Source organism: Penaeus vannamei, chromosome 27 (assembly GCF_042767895.1).
Source record: "Penaeus vannamei isolate JL-2024 chromosome 27, ASM4276789v1, whole genome shotgun sequence".
In the NCBI taxonomy this organism is placed as follows: Eukaryota; Metazoa; Arthropoda; class Malacostraca; order Decapoda; family Penaeidae; genus Penaeus; species Penaeus vannamei.
The window spans coordinates 28,978,207-28,993,206 of NC_091575.1; the positions used below are offsets into that span (position 1 = coordinate 28,978,207).

At 51.9% G+C, this 15,000-nt stretch overlaps 1 protein-coding gene across 1 annotated transcript in view; it reads right to left on the reverse strand.

Moving 5' to 3' along the window:
- LOC138866919 (uncharacterized) overlaps positions 1 to 14,871 on the reverse strand; it is a gene marked incomplete in the record, with an annotated part of 125,998 nt that extends 111,127 nt beyond the window's left edge. Inside the window, 1 exon segment of the mRNA XM_070141129.1 lies at positions 13,244 to 14,871. Coding sequence (XP_069997230.1) covers positions 13,244 to 14,515 — 1,272 coding nt within the window.
- Between the last annotated feature and the right edge of the window lie 129 nt (positions 14,872 to 15,000).

Consider the following 15,000-nt stretch of genomic DNA (forward strand, 5'->3'; position numbering starts at 1 on the left):
GGATAGGTAAGTGGGTAGGTGAGTGTGTAGGTTTGTAGGTGGGTGGATAGGTAGGTGGGTAGGTGAAGAGGTGGGTAGGTGGAATTGGGTGAGTGGGTAGGTGAGGTAGGTAGGTGAGTGGGTAGGTGGGTAGGTGGGTAGGTGGGTGGGTAGGTGGGGGGGGGAGTGGGTAGGTGAGTGGGTAGGTGGGTAGGTGGGTAGGTGGGTAGGTGGGTAGGTGGGTAGGTGGGTGGGTGGGTGGGTAGGTAGGTGGGTAGGATAGATGGATGAATGAATGGACAGACGGATGGATGAATGGATGGATGAGTAAGTATATGGATGGATAAGTTACTTCCCCTCATTTTTTCTTTCTTTCTTTCTTTCTTCCTGTCTCCCTCGTCTCTCCCTCCCTCTCTCCCACCGACCCCCCCCCCCAGCCAGCTGTTCAATAAACGAAACCCAAATGCGCGAGCGTGCGCGTGCGCGTGTTTTCTCTAGCAACGTGACTCGGACCGCAAACTCTGGAGGAAAAAATTACACATTCCTCGGGCTTTCGAGATGAAGGCCAACGAGGGATCCCGGCTGAAGGGCTGGGCGAGGGGAGGGAAGGGCTGGATGAGGGGAGAGAAGGAGAAGGAAGGGCTGGATGAGGGGAGAGAAGGGGGACAAGGGATAGGTGAGGGGGAGAAGGGGACAAGGGATAGGTGAAGGGCTGGATGAGGGGAGAAAAGGGGGACAAGGGATAGGTGAGGGGAGATAAGTGGGGGTGAGGGGAAAAGGAAGGGCTGGATGAGGGGAGAGAAGGGGGCTGGTGTAAGGGGAAGGAAGAGCTGAGTGAGGGGAAGGAAGGGCTGGATGAGGGAAAGGGAGGGGGGCAAGGGATAGGTGAGGGGGAGAAGGAATAGATGAGGGGAGAGAATGAGGGTGAGGGGAAGGAAGGGAGGGGGTAGAGAGGGGCAAGGAATAGGTGAGGGGTTGAGGAGGGGAGAAGGGCTGGGTGAGGGAGAGATGGGGAGAAGGTATAGATGAAGCGGAGGAGGGGCTGGGTAAGGGGGAAAGGAACAGATAAGGGAGAGAAGGGTGGGTGGGTAAGGGAAGAAAAAGGGACTACAGGTGAGGGAGAGAAGGGAGAAGGAATAGATGAGGGGGACGAAGGGATGTGTGAGGGGAGAAAAAAGGATAAGAAAAGGGGGAGAGAAGAGCTGGGTGAATGAAGACAAGAACAGGGAAAGGAGAGGCAAGGGCAAGGTGAGGTAGGGAAGCATGAGCTGGGTAGGAGGAGGGGAGGGGGAGGTAGGGGTAAGGCTCCGGGCAGATGTTTCTCATCGGCTTGTTACACTGTTGCACTTTACCTCCGGGTGAAGATAGTTTTTTCATTTTTCCTTCCTATTCCCTTTCTTTTCCTTTCTTTCCTCTCTCTCTCTCTCTCTCTCTCTCTCTCTCTCTCTCTCTCTCTCTCTCTCTCTCTCTCTCTCTCTCTCTCTCTCTCTCTCTCTCTCTCTCTCTCTCTCTCTCTCTCTCTCTCTCTCTCTCTCTCTCTAGTCCATCTATTCCCTCCCTCCTTCCATCTCTCTCTTCCTCCTTCCCCCAATCCCATCCACCCTCCCTCCTTCCCACCCAACCACCCACACTACCTCCTTCCTTCCTCCCTCCCACTTCCTCCTTCCACTTAACCACCCACTCTACCTCCCTCCCTCACTCCCTCCCTCCTTCCCACCCACTCTACCTCCCTCCCTCACTCCCTCCCTCCTTCCCACCCAACCACCCACTCTAGCTCCCTCCCCTCCCCTCCCCCCTCCCTTAACTGACAAGTGGCAGGCGCAACTAACATGAATTCCAACCGCAACACAACCTGAGGTGAAGATGTAGATTGACGTGACGCAACATCTTTGATAAGAGCAAGTAAGCTAACACGTGGGGAGGGAGGGAGGGAGGGAGAGGGAGAGGGAGAGGGAGAGGGAGAGGGAGAGGGAGAGGGAGAGGGAGAGGGAGAGGGAGAGGGAGAGGGAGAGGGATAGGAAAGAGGGAAAGGAAAAGAAGAGGGAAAAGGAGAGAGGAAGGGGGAAAAGGGAGAAGGAGAGGGAAAGAGAAAGAGAAAGAAAAAGAGGAGTGGGAAAGAGAGCGAAAGACTACCGGAAGAAAAAGGGGAGAGAGAGAAGGAGAAAAAGCGAAAACAAAGAAAGCAAAAAGGAAAAAAAAAGACAACGAAAAAAGAAGACAAAAAAAAAGAGAGAGGAAAAGCGGCGATGATAACCCCGACCTGGACGAGGCGTGAGGCCAGGGAACTCTCGCTCTCGTATTTCACCCTCGTATCTCCCCTCTTGACCATTAACATACCTACATATCCTCCTTACCGCTAGCTAACCCTCCCTTTCCCTCCCCTACCACCCTCTCCCCGCTCCACCTCCTTCCTCCTCCTCCTCCTCCTCCTGCTTCTTCTTCTTCTTCTTCTTCTTCTTCTTCTTCTTCTTCTTCTTCTTCTTCTTCTTCTTCTTCTTCTTCTTCTTCTTCTTCTTCTTCTTCTTCTTCTTCTTCTTCTTCTTCTTCTTCTTTCCTTCTCCTCCTCCTCCTTATCGATACCCTCATCCTTATCCAAATCCTCCTCCTCCTCACTCCTTATCCACATCCTCCTCATCCTCTTGCAAATCTCCTCTTAACATCCAGCTAAACCCATTTTCGTCGTCCTCCTCCATCCTCCCTCCCCCTCCCTCCTTCCCTCCCATCGTTATCACACCTACACATTCCCCTGCCGCCTCCGCGTCCCCTCCCCTCCCCTCCCTCTCCTCCTCCCTCCCTCTCCCTCCGCGTCCCCCTCCCCCTCCCTCTCCTCCTCCTTCCCCTCCCCCTCCGCGTCCCCCTCCCCCTCCCTCTCCCCCTCCGCGTCCCCCTCCCACTCCCTCCTCCTTCCCCTCTCCCTCCCTCCCTCCCCCACCCACCACCCCCGCGGCACCAGTGAGACTGCACTCCCACCGGCGGACGGCAACTGTTGCTGGGAGTTCTCTGTATATCCCTTTCAAGCCCCAGCCTGCCTTCCTGCCTGCCTGCCTGCTCCTGCTCCTACTCCTGCTGCCCGCCTACTCTCGCTCTCTCTCGCTCTCTCTCTTTCTCTTTCTCTCTCTCTATCTTTCTATCTCTCTCTACCTCTCTCTATCTCTCTCTATCTCGCTATATCGCTATCGAGCTCTCGATCTTCCTCTGCTTCTCTTTTGTTCTCTCTCTCATTCATTCACACTCAGTCTCTCACCAAACCGCACACTCACTCACACATTCACTCATTTGCTATCCTAAGTTTCTTTCCCTCTCCCTCATCCTCTTCCCCCCCCTGTCCCTGTCCCTCTCCCTCTCTCTCCCTCCTCTTCCCCTCCCTGTCCCTGTCTCTCTCCCTCTCCTTCTCTCTCTCCCTCTCTCTCCCACTCCCCTCTGGCCCGCCATGAGTGAGAATGACGTCACGCTAAGCTGCTGCCTACGCGCGCACACATCACGAGCGAGAATTGCACACGCGAAGAAATTGCGGTTTTGAAATTTCTCTCACACTTTTTTTTTCGTGTGTGAGGGGGGGGGGATGTGTGTGTGTGCGCGCGTGTGTGTGTGTGTGTGTGTGTGTGTGTGTGTGTGTGTGTGTGTGTGTGTGTGTGTGTGTGTGTGTGTGTGTGTGTGTGTGTGTGTGTGTGTGTGTGTGTGTGTACGTGTGCGCGCGTATGTGCGTGTGCGTTTGTGCGTGGGAGGGAGGGAGAGAAGTAGGGAGGAGGGAGGGAGGGGATTGCGTGCGTGAGTGCAAGCAGGCAGATGTTTCAGCCGAAGCGCCACAAAACGGGGTTTCATAAATATTGACGAAAGGGCCGAGAACAGAGCTACCGGAAGTGGCACTCACTCGTGGCACTCAATTGACTCAACTCGATTCTTTCTCGCTTTCTCATTCTCCTCCCTCGACTCTTCGCCTCTCTTGTCTCTCTCTCCCTCTCTCTCCCTCTCTCTTCCGCCTCCGCTTTACTTATTCACTCAGCTCATTCTTCCTCGCTTTCTCATTCGTCTTAAGCTCCTCTCTTCTTTATTCTGAATTTTCCATCCTTAATTATTCTGTCTTCTCTCTTTTTTCTCTCTCTCACTTTTCTCCTTTCCTCTCTTCTATCTTCTTTCCCTCTCCTCTCTTCTATCTATCCCTCTCCTCTTTCCTTCTCATTTCCCTCCCCTTCCCTTTCTCCTCTCCTCTCCTGTCTCTCTTCTACACTTTTTTCATCTTCCCTCCTATTTCCTCTCCTCTCCCCTTCCCTTTCTCTTCTCTTCTCTCTCCCTCGCCTCTTCCCTTTCCTTTACTCTCCCCTCCCATCCCCTTCTCTCTCCTCTCTCCCCTTCCCTCCCATCTCCTTTACTCTCCCCTCCCCACTCCTCTCCTCTCCCCTCCCCTCTCCTTTACTCTCCCCTCTCCTCTCTCCCTCTCCTCCAAGACGCAGTGCAGTACACTTTAGTATCACAAACACCCACACACTAACGGTCATCTTGTGCTTCCTGGACCCTGCTTGCGTGTTTGTTTACTTGTTTCCTTGTTTGTGCCTCTGCCTGTCCGCCTGTTTATTTGTTTCTGTCTCTTCGTCCACTCGTGTGTTTGTTTATGTTATGTTTTGTTGTGTTTGTTTGTGTGTGCGTTTCCTCCGTTTACTGATGTATTTGTGGGTGCGTTTGTTCCGCTTGCTCTCAGTATGTCTGTGCTTCCGTGCGTGTGTTTATTTGCTTTCATGCTTGCTCGTCTTTTCTGCTGCCTTTCTATTCGATTCCTTGCATGCTTATCAGCTGTTTGCTTCCATTTTTCATTCGCGCGTTCATAAAAAAGTTGTGACTGGCATCTCTCTCTCTCTCTCTCTCTCTGTCTCTCTTTCTTTCTCTCTTTCTTTCTCTCTGTCTGTCTGTCTGTCTGTCTGTCTGTCTGTCTGTCTGTCTGTCTGTCTGTCTGTCTGTCTGTCTGTCTGTCTGTCTGTCTGTCTGTCTGTCTGTCTGTCTGTCTGTCTGTCTGTCTGTCTGTCTGTCTGTCTGTCTGTCTGTCTGTCTGTCTGTCTGTCTCTCTCTCTCTCTCTCACCCTTCTATTAAACCACTTCCCCTTCTCTTCCCTTCCATCTCCTCTCTTTTCTCCCTAACCTTCTTTTCACCCAATTCTCCTCCTATCCCCCACTCCCTTTCCCCACCCTTCTCCTTATCCCTCTCCCTTCCCTAATCCCTAACCTATCCTTCTCCTTCTTCCCCATCGCTCCCGAAAACGCAGGACAGCGAAATTCCGAAGTCGACACACGCCTCCCCACCCCTCAGAAAATGACCTCCCACTCCCCTTACCCTACCTCGCACCACTCATCTCCCCCTACCCCCCTCTACACTTCCTCCCCCCTCCCCCTACCTCCCTCTCCACTCCCCCTCCACCCTCACCCCCCTACCTCCCTCTCCACTCCCTTCACCCTCACCCTATTTACCTCCTTCTCCACTCCCCCTCCCACCCCCTTTCACCCTACCTCCCTCTCCACTCCCCTCGCCTCACTCTACCTCCCTCTCCACTCCACTCCCCCTCACCCTATCTACCTCCTCCACTCCCCTCCCCCTCCCCCTCACCCTACCTCCCTTCCCCCTCCCCTCACCCTACCTCCTTCTCCACTCCCTTCCCCCTCACCCTACCTCCCTCCCCCCTCCCCCTAAGGCCCTCCGATTGATTTAGGATGCGAGCGGGCGGGCCAAGGTGGCAAAAGGGTTCGGAAGGATGGGCGCCCGCCCGACCCTGTCCGACCGACCGGGAAGCGGAGAGAAGGGGACGGGAGACAGAGGGAGAGAGGGAGAGAGGGAGAAGGGGAGAGGGAAGGGGAGAGGGAAGGAGGAAGGAGAAGGAAGGGAGAGGAGAGGAGAGGAGAGGAGAGGGAGGAGGAAAGGGAGGAGGAGAGGAAGGGAAGGAGAGAGAGGGGGAGGGAGGAGGGAGAGAGGAGAGGGAGAGAGAAGAAGAAGAGAGAGAGAAAGAGAGAGAGAGACAGAGAGAGAGAGAGAGAGAGAGAGAGAGAGAGAGAGAGAGAGGGGGGGATGGAAGAATGGGAGACACGTGAAAGAAAGGAAGAGATGGGGGAGAGATAGAGGAAGCGAAAGGAGGTCGATGGGAAGGTAAGAGGGGTAGAGAGTAAGAGAGGGAAGAGGAGGAAATGGGAGGACCGAAGGGGAAGGATGGAGAAGGAAATGGGGTAAAAAGGGAGAAAAGGGAGAAAAGGGAGAAGAGAGAGAGAAAGAGAGAGAGAGAGAGAGAGAGAGAGAGAGAGAGAGAGAGAGAGAGAGAGAGAGAGAGAGAGAGAGAGAGAGAGGATGAGAGAGAGAGAGAAGAGGAAGGGGGGCAGGAAAAAGGGGGTAGACAGCAACAGGGATAAGGGTGGGGGAGGACTGGGCAGCTGACTAGAATAAGGGCTGGGATAAGAAGTTAATGAGCCAAAGGAAGGACGCGAGGAAGAAAAGAAGAGAGCAGGAGTGAGAGAGAGAGATAAAGAGACAGTGGAGAGACCTATCGAAGGCGCTTCTACCCATCTTAAAGGCACTGGAAGTGATCTGCAGTTTTTTTCTTTTACTGGAGAGGCATGAGGCTGAGTAAAGAGGAGGGGAGGAGGAGGAGGAGGGAGGAGGAGGAGGGAGGAGGAGGAGGAGGAGGAGAGGGGAGGGAGGAGGATTAAAGAGGAGGAGGAGGAAGTAAGAGGAGGAGGAGGAGGAGGAGGAGGAGAAGGAGGGAGGAGGAGGAGGGAGTAAGAGGAGGAGGAGGAGTAAAGAGGAGGGAGGAGGGTAATTAAAGAGGAGGAGGAGGAGGAGGAGAGAGGAGGAGAGAGTAAAGAGGAGGACGAGGAGGAGGAGGAGGAGGAGGAGGACGAGGAGGAGGAGGACGAGGAGGAGGGAGGACGAGGAGGAGGAGGACGAGGAGGAGGAGGAGAAGGAGAAGGAGAAGGAGAAGGAGAAGGAGAAGGAGAAGGAGAAGGAGGAGGACGACGACGAAGTAAAGGAAATAGAAGAGGAGAGGGACGAGGAGGAGGGAAATCACAGCAGAAATAGAAAAAAAAGAAGAGAAGTAATAAGAACAGAGAAAGAAGAGAGGAGGAGGGCGAGAACACATCCACGTGCAAACGATACCGGAAGCGAAGGCATTATAGGCAAAGAACAGACTGTCAAAGAAATCGCGACCCAAGCTGCACTCACTTCCCTAAACATCGAAAGGCGAAAAGGAGCGAAAAGGAGCGAAAAGGAGAGAAAATGAAACCCAGTGAACGTAAGAAAGCGAAAAGGAGAGAAAATGAAACCCAGTGAACGTAAGAAAGCCAAAAGGAGAGAAAAATGAAACCAGTGAACGTAAGAAAGCGAAAGGAGGAGAAAATGAAACCCAGTGAACGTAAGAAAGCGAAAAGGAGAGAAAATGAAACCCAGTGAACGTAAGAAAGCGAAAAGGAGAGAAAATGAAACCCAGTGAACGTAAGAAAGCGAAAAGGAGAGAAAATGAAACCCAGTGAACGTAAGAAAGCGAAAAGGAGAGAAAATGAAACCCAGTGAACGTAAGAAAGCGAAAAGGAGAGAAAATGAAACCCAAGTGAACGTAAGAAAGCGAAAAAGGAGAAGAAAATGAAACCCAGTGAACGTAAGAAAGCGAAAAGGAGAAGAAAAATGAAACCCAGTGAACGTAAGGAAGCGAAAAGGAGAGAAAATGAAACCCAATGAACGTAAGAAAGCGAAAAGGAGAGAAAATGAAACCCAGTGAACGTAAGAAAGCGAAAAGGAGAGAAAATGAAACCCAGTGAACGTAAGAAAGCGAAAAGGAGAGAAAATGAAACCCAGTGAACGTAAGAAAGCGAAAAGGAGAGAAAATGAAACCCAGTGAACGTAAGAAAGCGAAAAGGAGAGAAAATGAAACCCAGTGAACGTAAGGAAGCGAAAAGGAGAGAAAATGAAACCCAATGAACTTAAGAAAGCGAAAAGGAGAGAAAATGAAACGAACGAAAGAACGGCGGGAATGCGAAGGCCAACGAACGTGCACAAAACAACCAAAAGAACCGAAATAAGGGCGCGAGGGTAAGGAAAAGAACGTGGCCGGGCGATGTATTGGGGAACGTATTAAAAATGGGGGGAAAAAGTAATAACCGATATTCAATAGTTGCAGTAAATGTTAAATGTTGCATCAAATTGGGCAGAGGCGGCCGTAACATGCAACACTCTATCAGACTCAGGGATGATATGCAATGGAAAAAATTAGTCATACATGAATTCTTTTAAAGGGATGAAAGAATTATAATATTAAGTAATAAAACAGATAACGATGATGATGATAATACTAATAACAACCACAGCAATAATAATAATAACAATAACAACAAAAATGAAAACAATAATAATTAGTATCATAATAACAAAAACAACAACAATAATAATAATAATAAAAATAATATAATCAAAAATAAATAATAATAATAATAATAACAATAATAATAATAACTACAACAATAATAATAATGACAATGACGATAATGATGAAAACATTAATAGTAAAAGTAACTGTAACAGTAACCGCAATATTAATAGTAATAGTAATAATAACAATGGCAAAAACAAAAACACAACTATAATTATAACTTTAGCATTGGAAATAAATTCAAATAAAAAAGAGATTGAGAGAGAGAGAGAAAGGGGGGGGGGGGCAGGCGGATAATAGACACAAACAGAGAGAGAAAGAGGGCGAGAGACGGATAATAACAGACCGAGAGAGATAGAGAGAAAGAGGGTTAAAGATACGGATAACAATAAACAGAGAGAGAAAGAGGGAGAGAGGAACATAACAGAGACGGAGAGAGAAAGAAAGAAAAAGCGACAAATAACCGCAAACAGAGAGAGAAAGAGGAAGAAAGCGACATAACAGAGAGAGAAAGAGAGAGAGAGAGAGAGAGAGAGAGAGAGAGAGAGAGAGAGAGAGAGAGAGAGAGAGAGAGAGAGAGAGAGAGAGAGAGAGAGAGTAAGAAAAGAAGAGGGAGAAGAGGGAGAAAGATAACTGTGGATCAACCCGAAGGACCGCGAAGCGTGAAATGGAACACAAGGAAACTAGGACGCGACGGTACGAATAGAAAGAGACGAGGGAGGGACGGAGAGGATGGGGGGAAGAGAGAGAGAGGGAGAGATTATAGATAAGGGGGAGGGAGAAGCGATGCGAAAGGGGGAAGGGAGAGACGTTGGGAAAGGGGGAGGAGGAGAGGGAGTGGAAGAGAGAGAAGTAGAGAGGGAGGGAAAGGGGGAAATGAGAGAGGAAGCGAAATAGAAAGAGAAACGAGGGAAAGGGATGGAAAGAGAGGAGGGGAGGGAGAGAAAGAGGGAGAAAGAGAGGAGAGGAGAGGGAGAGAAAGAGAGAGGGAGAGGAAGAGAGAAGGAGAAGGGGAAGGAAAGGGAGAAAGAGTTATCAAAATTACAAGTAGTTGATAGTAATGATGTTGATAATTACAACATTCCTAAAACCTCATATCAGCCGATAACATCCCCCACACACACCCAGGCCAAAATAACCAACCGTAACCCCGACGTTTCGGCTCGTTTACGCTTTTCCTTTTCAGGTGGTTAACGAGTCCGAATTTAGATACATAACGGTGTCGCCGCCACAAAGCCGCCTCCTCCCCCTCCTCCTCCTCCTACCACTGCTTCCTCCTTCCTCCTCTTCCTCTTTCGTTTTTCCCCTCCTTCATCTCCCTCCCTCCCTACCCTCTCTCCCTCCCTTTCTTTCTTCACACACCCTTCTTCCCCATCCGCCACCCTCCCCCATCCTCCCTCCTTTCCTCCCCCTACACCCTCTCCCTCCCTTCTCCCTCTTCTGGCGCCGCAAGATGTCATCTGCCAAGCTTCCGGTGACCGAAAGGGCTGCTCTGGCCGTGACTTGGGCTTCGCTACGTAGTGGTAATTTGTTTTATTCAAAACATGTTTTCTAATCACCATTTAATTTCGACGTTTATGTACCTTGTTTTGTTCGTCTATCTATTATATTATGAAATTATTGTAACAATTCTAGAACCCGCCGGCATCAATCACGTGTTCGGACACATTGGCCAAAACAGAATGGCCGACTCGACAAAATAAAAATAACAAAAAAATATATATATCTATAACAAACAAGACAGACAGATGAAGCCAGAAAAAAAACGTCACAGAGACTCTATAGGACCTTAAAGTTTTAGAAGAAAAAGAGAAAGATAATAGGGTTGAGAATTAAAAGGTGCGATTAATTAAAGCTGAGAGACAGGCTGAGATTCGAAGCTTGAAGGGATTCAACGGTGAGTTCTGGCGGGTTAAAGTGAAGCCCGAGAGAGGAAAACCACAGGCAATGATCATAATAATTGATAGGTTGAACATAATAACAAAAAAAACACCAATAATGACAATGATAAAAAATAAAATAAAACAATAACAACAATAACGATAACGGCAACAACAATAACAACAATGACAACGACAATACCACCACAGACAACCAACAACAACAAAACTAACAACCTCAACCAAAAACCCACATCAACAACACAACATCAAATTTGAACCTCAACCGGGGGATAGGTTTCATCACAAGCGACCGACGCGAGAGAGAGAGATCCTCAAGTTCTAAATCAAAGACTCGCATTTGATCTCCGAAGCCTCCATCTTGGGGATCTCTGCCATGAGGCTTTCGGAAACCTAATGTTACGTGTTGCATTCTGGAGGGCTTTGGGAGGGTCGGGGCAGAGCGAGCGGAGGGATTTCCATCGGATGCTTGAGGGTCACGAGGGAGGGAGGGAGGGAGGGAGGGAGGGAGGGAGGGAGGGAAGGACGGAGGGAGGGAGGGATTTCCAACGGATGCTTGAGGGTCACGAGGAGGAGGGAGGGAGGGGGAGTAATGATGTTTGTGTTTGTGTGTGTGTGTGTGTGTGTGTGTGTGTGTGTGTGTGTGTGTGTGTGTTTGTATGTGTGTGTGTGTTTGTGTGCGTGTGTGTGTGTGTGTGTTTGTATGCGTGTGTGTGTGTGTTTGTATGCGTGTGTATGTTTGTGTGCGTGTGTGTGTGTGTTTGTATGCGTGTGTGTGTTTGTATGCGTGTGTGTGTGTGTGTGTGTATACGTGTGTGTGTGTGTGTGTATGCGCGTGTGTGTGTACTTGTGCGTGTGTGTGTGTGTGTATGCGCGTGTGTGTGTACTTGTGCGTGTGTGTATGCGTGTGTGCGTGCGTGTGTATGCGTGCATGTGTATGCGTGTGTATGCGTATGTGCGTGCGTGTGTATGCGTGTGTGTATGTGTATGCGTGTGTGTGTGTGTATGCGTGTGTGTGTGTATGCGTGTGTGCGTGCGTGTTATTGTACGTGTTATTGTGCGTGTTATTGTGCGTGTGCGTGTGTGTGTAAGTGCCTGTACGTGTTCATGTGGATCCCTGCGTGAGCGTCCAATCCCGAAGGAAGTTTACAAATGCCACAAAACTTTTAATAATCTTGCGACCCCATTCCTCTCAATCATTTGGGAGAAATAAACTCGAAAAACAAGCTCCACGCCAATAACTGTCGGAATCTTATCTATAATTACAAGATAAACAAGGAAATCAATAAGAAAAGAAAATAACAAAAACAAAGGCAAAGCTAAATCTAACATAATATTAACAGTAACCAACAAAATAAACAACAACACTAAAACATGAACAAAGCTACATACACACACAAAAAAGAAAAAAAATGCTTTGTGAAAAAAAATTATCAAAGACCCGACAAGCGACTCGTGTAAACACCGTGTTTTTTTGTTTACATTCTCCGAAGTTATTTTCACCGGGGAAAGAAAGTACACAAAAGTATGAAAGACGCAGACAAAGCACTAATCAGCTGACTCCTCATTCTCGGCGGCCTGAGACACAACTATCACTCCTTTATCCTCTCTCTCTCCTATCGATTTCCTCCTTATTTCCGCTCCTTCTTCCTCCCCTCTTTCGCTATTCCTCTCGCCTCGTCTCTTTCACTTTCCCCTCACTCTCTCCTCCGGATCTTCCCTGTCCTGTTTCTCTCTCTTTATCCTCTTTTCCCTACCTGTCCATTCTTCTTCCTCGCTTCGCCAATCTTGTCTCATCTTTCTCGTCTACTCCTTTTCCTCTCTCTTTCCGTCTGTCCCTCTCCATCTCCCTCAATCGCTCACTCTCTCTCTCCTTTCCAATCAGCCTTACTCACTCCTCCCTACCTCCAATTCTTTCCATTCCAGTCTCCGTCTTTTTTAAACTTTCCTCCTTCCATCTCTTCCCTTCCCCCTCCCCTCCCTAACCCCATCCTCTTCCCCTCCTCCTCCTCGCTCCTTCCTTCCTTCCTTCCCTCCGTCCATCAGCCTCTATAAAGTATCACAACATCTCTCTGAAAAGCCGAAAATATGGTCCCGCGCCCAGGGTCCAATACACACCCCTCCCCCTCTTCCCTCCCACCCAACCTCTTCCTCCTTCCCCTACCACGTCTCCCTTCCCTCCCCTCCCCCTCCCCCCCTTTAGAAAACCATCTACCACCCTCCCGCCCTCGTACCCTGCCGCAGTGACGTCATTCAGATGGTTCTACCTTGAGTGACGTAATCAATACTATGGATTCGGTGTTGTTGCGGGGGTCCCTTCGCCTCGGGGCCTGAGCTTTAGTGAGCGCCGCCAGATTCGGACTCTCAAAGAAAGAAGGAAAGAAAGAAAAAGAAAAATAGTGGTACGGACGTTGCTACTTATCGATAAACACGGAAATGGATCAAGGAGTCTTTAAAGAAAAGAAAAGAAAGGAAAAGGGAATACGAAAGAGAAGAGGATAGCAACTCGAACACTTTGCAACCGAGACGACGGCCTCAAAGGGAACTCCCATGCAAATTGAGCCGATGCAAACACACTCCTCACAACAAGTGGGTCAAACTTGGAAATATTTGCTTTTCCCTCACGTCCCCGAAAATTCCCTCTGCTGACTGGCTTACTGACTCAGAGGCGCTGCTTAGTTACCTGTGCTGACGTCGACGGCCGGGTCGAGGACGAGCCCTCTGCAAAGTGCCCGGAAAAGGCGTCGCCGCCCCCGAGGCACCGGGCACGTCTCGCCCCCCATTCCCGCCCTCGAGACCTGGATCACCCTCGAAATCCCGCGAGCCAAAAATCCTCCTCCTCCTCCTCGTCCCGGGCGCGGCCTTCCTCCCGAGCGCGGCTCCGAATCCTTCCATCCACCTGATCCACCAGATCCACTCTCGCCCCGCGAACAGCGCTCCCATGACACAAGGACCAGCGTGACCTACCCATGTGAACTCCCTCCTGGTCTGCGACTCGGCCTCGCCGCTGGTCGTGGGCGCGGGCGGCCTCTGGGGCGGCATGTCCAGGCACTTGGAGGGGTCGAGGGGCGGCTCGGGCGGCGGCATCTTGCCGTCGGGCTCGGCCACCCGCCACTTGACCTCGCCCGTCGTCACGTCCACGTGCAGCGTGTGAGTGGACCCATCCACACACTCCAGTGGGTCGCTGGATGGGAACTGCTCGCTCACGTACACGTCGGTGAGGGCGGGGCACGAGGGGCACCTCCCGCACGTCTCGTCCAGGCCGCCCACCTGCACTCCGCAGCCACAAGCGCGCCCCCCGCCGCCCACAGCGCCCACCAGGCCGTCATCCCTCCGCGGCCAGTCCTCATCCTCGTCTGCGTGTCGGTGCGGAGTCTCCTGAGTCTCTTGAAAGGCACTTGGGTCGGTTGACACGCTCCGGCTCTCCGCCAGGGAGTCGAGCGTGCGTGTGGGCGTGGGCGTATACCCTTCGGTGGGCGTCAGGGTTTCCGCCGACGCTAGACGAGCGAGTTTGACAATCACTTCGGGTCCGGCCTCCCACACGCGCTCGAAGTCGCTGAGATCTGGGAGAGTTCCTCCTCGAGGCCTAAGTTCCGCCTCGCTCACCCGGCCCACGGCGCCCTTGGACACGTTGCTCACACTCCGCGCGCTCGGTCTCGCCATGAGGCCCGCGCCCCTCGCGTACTTCCCGTCTCCGCCGTCGAAGCTTTTCCGTCTGACGGCGCCCCCGCGACTTTCCTGCTCCCGGCGAACCGCGTCGCCGTCGGGAAGCTTTGAGCAAGAGTCGCTCCCCCTCGGCGTCGCACGACCAGTATGCACGCCTCCTTCTGCGGCACCCGCCTCCGCGTCCCTCTGCACCTCCGCCTCCTCCCGCTGAGGCCGTCTCCACGCCCCCATATCGTCCGAGGGGACCTCCGTCATCTGGCGAGGCCTGGCGTCTGATGAACCCTTTCCGACAGGCACTTGTTCACTGGGTTGCCCCCCGGCGTGCACGCGCGCCCTTGCGGCAGCCTGGTGAGCGGCCGGCCCGGGCTCCTCCTCGTCGCAATCCTGCTGCGGTGTGTTCCTGCCCGACGCGGAAGACGACAGAGCGAGGGGGCCATGGTGGCCAGGGAAGACGTGCTGGCCCGCTGGCGCTGCCTCCTCTCCCGCAACGTTCCCCTTGTGAGGTAGTTGGTTGTGAAGGTCGTCCTTGGAGGAATGGGGGTCCCCCTCATGCTTGGGCGGCTCTGCCACCATGGCGGGGGTCAGTCCACCCCCGGCATACCCGCCAACTGTTCTACATGCCTCTCTCTCGTCCACGCCCCCGCCACCGTCTCCACCACTCAACACACTCCGCTGCGCACCTCCACTACCACTAAGCTACCACTTCGCGGACGGCCCTTCCGAGACGACACCTGGCTCGCCCACCTGCGATCCTGCTCTACAAATTAGCCTTAATCCTCGGCGGCGACCCCGGCAGTGTGTACGTGTGTACGTGCGTGCGCGAGTGCGTGCAGCGTCACACAAACGATGCGGTCAAGAGTGGTGCAGGGCAGCAACTGCGGCACGCGTCCTGTCGCTCCCGGCACGCCACCACAACTGAGCCACGGGCGGGTGTGCTGCCTCCTCCTCCTCCCTCCTCCTCTCTCCTCACGTCTCACTCCTCCTCCCTCCTCCTCCTCCTCCTCCACCGCCGCCCGGGCCTACCAACACCACCACCGCCATGCACCTAATACCCCCCA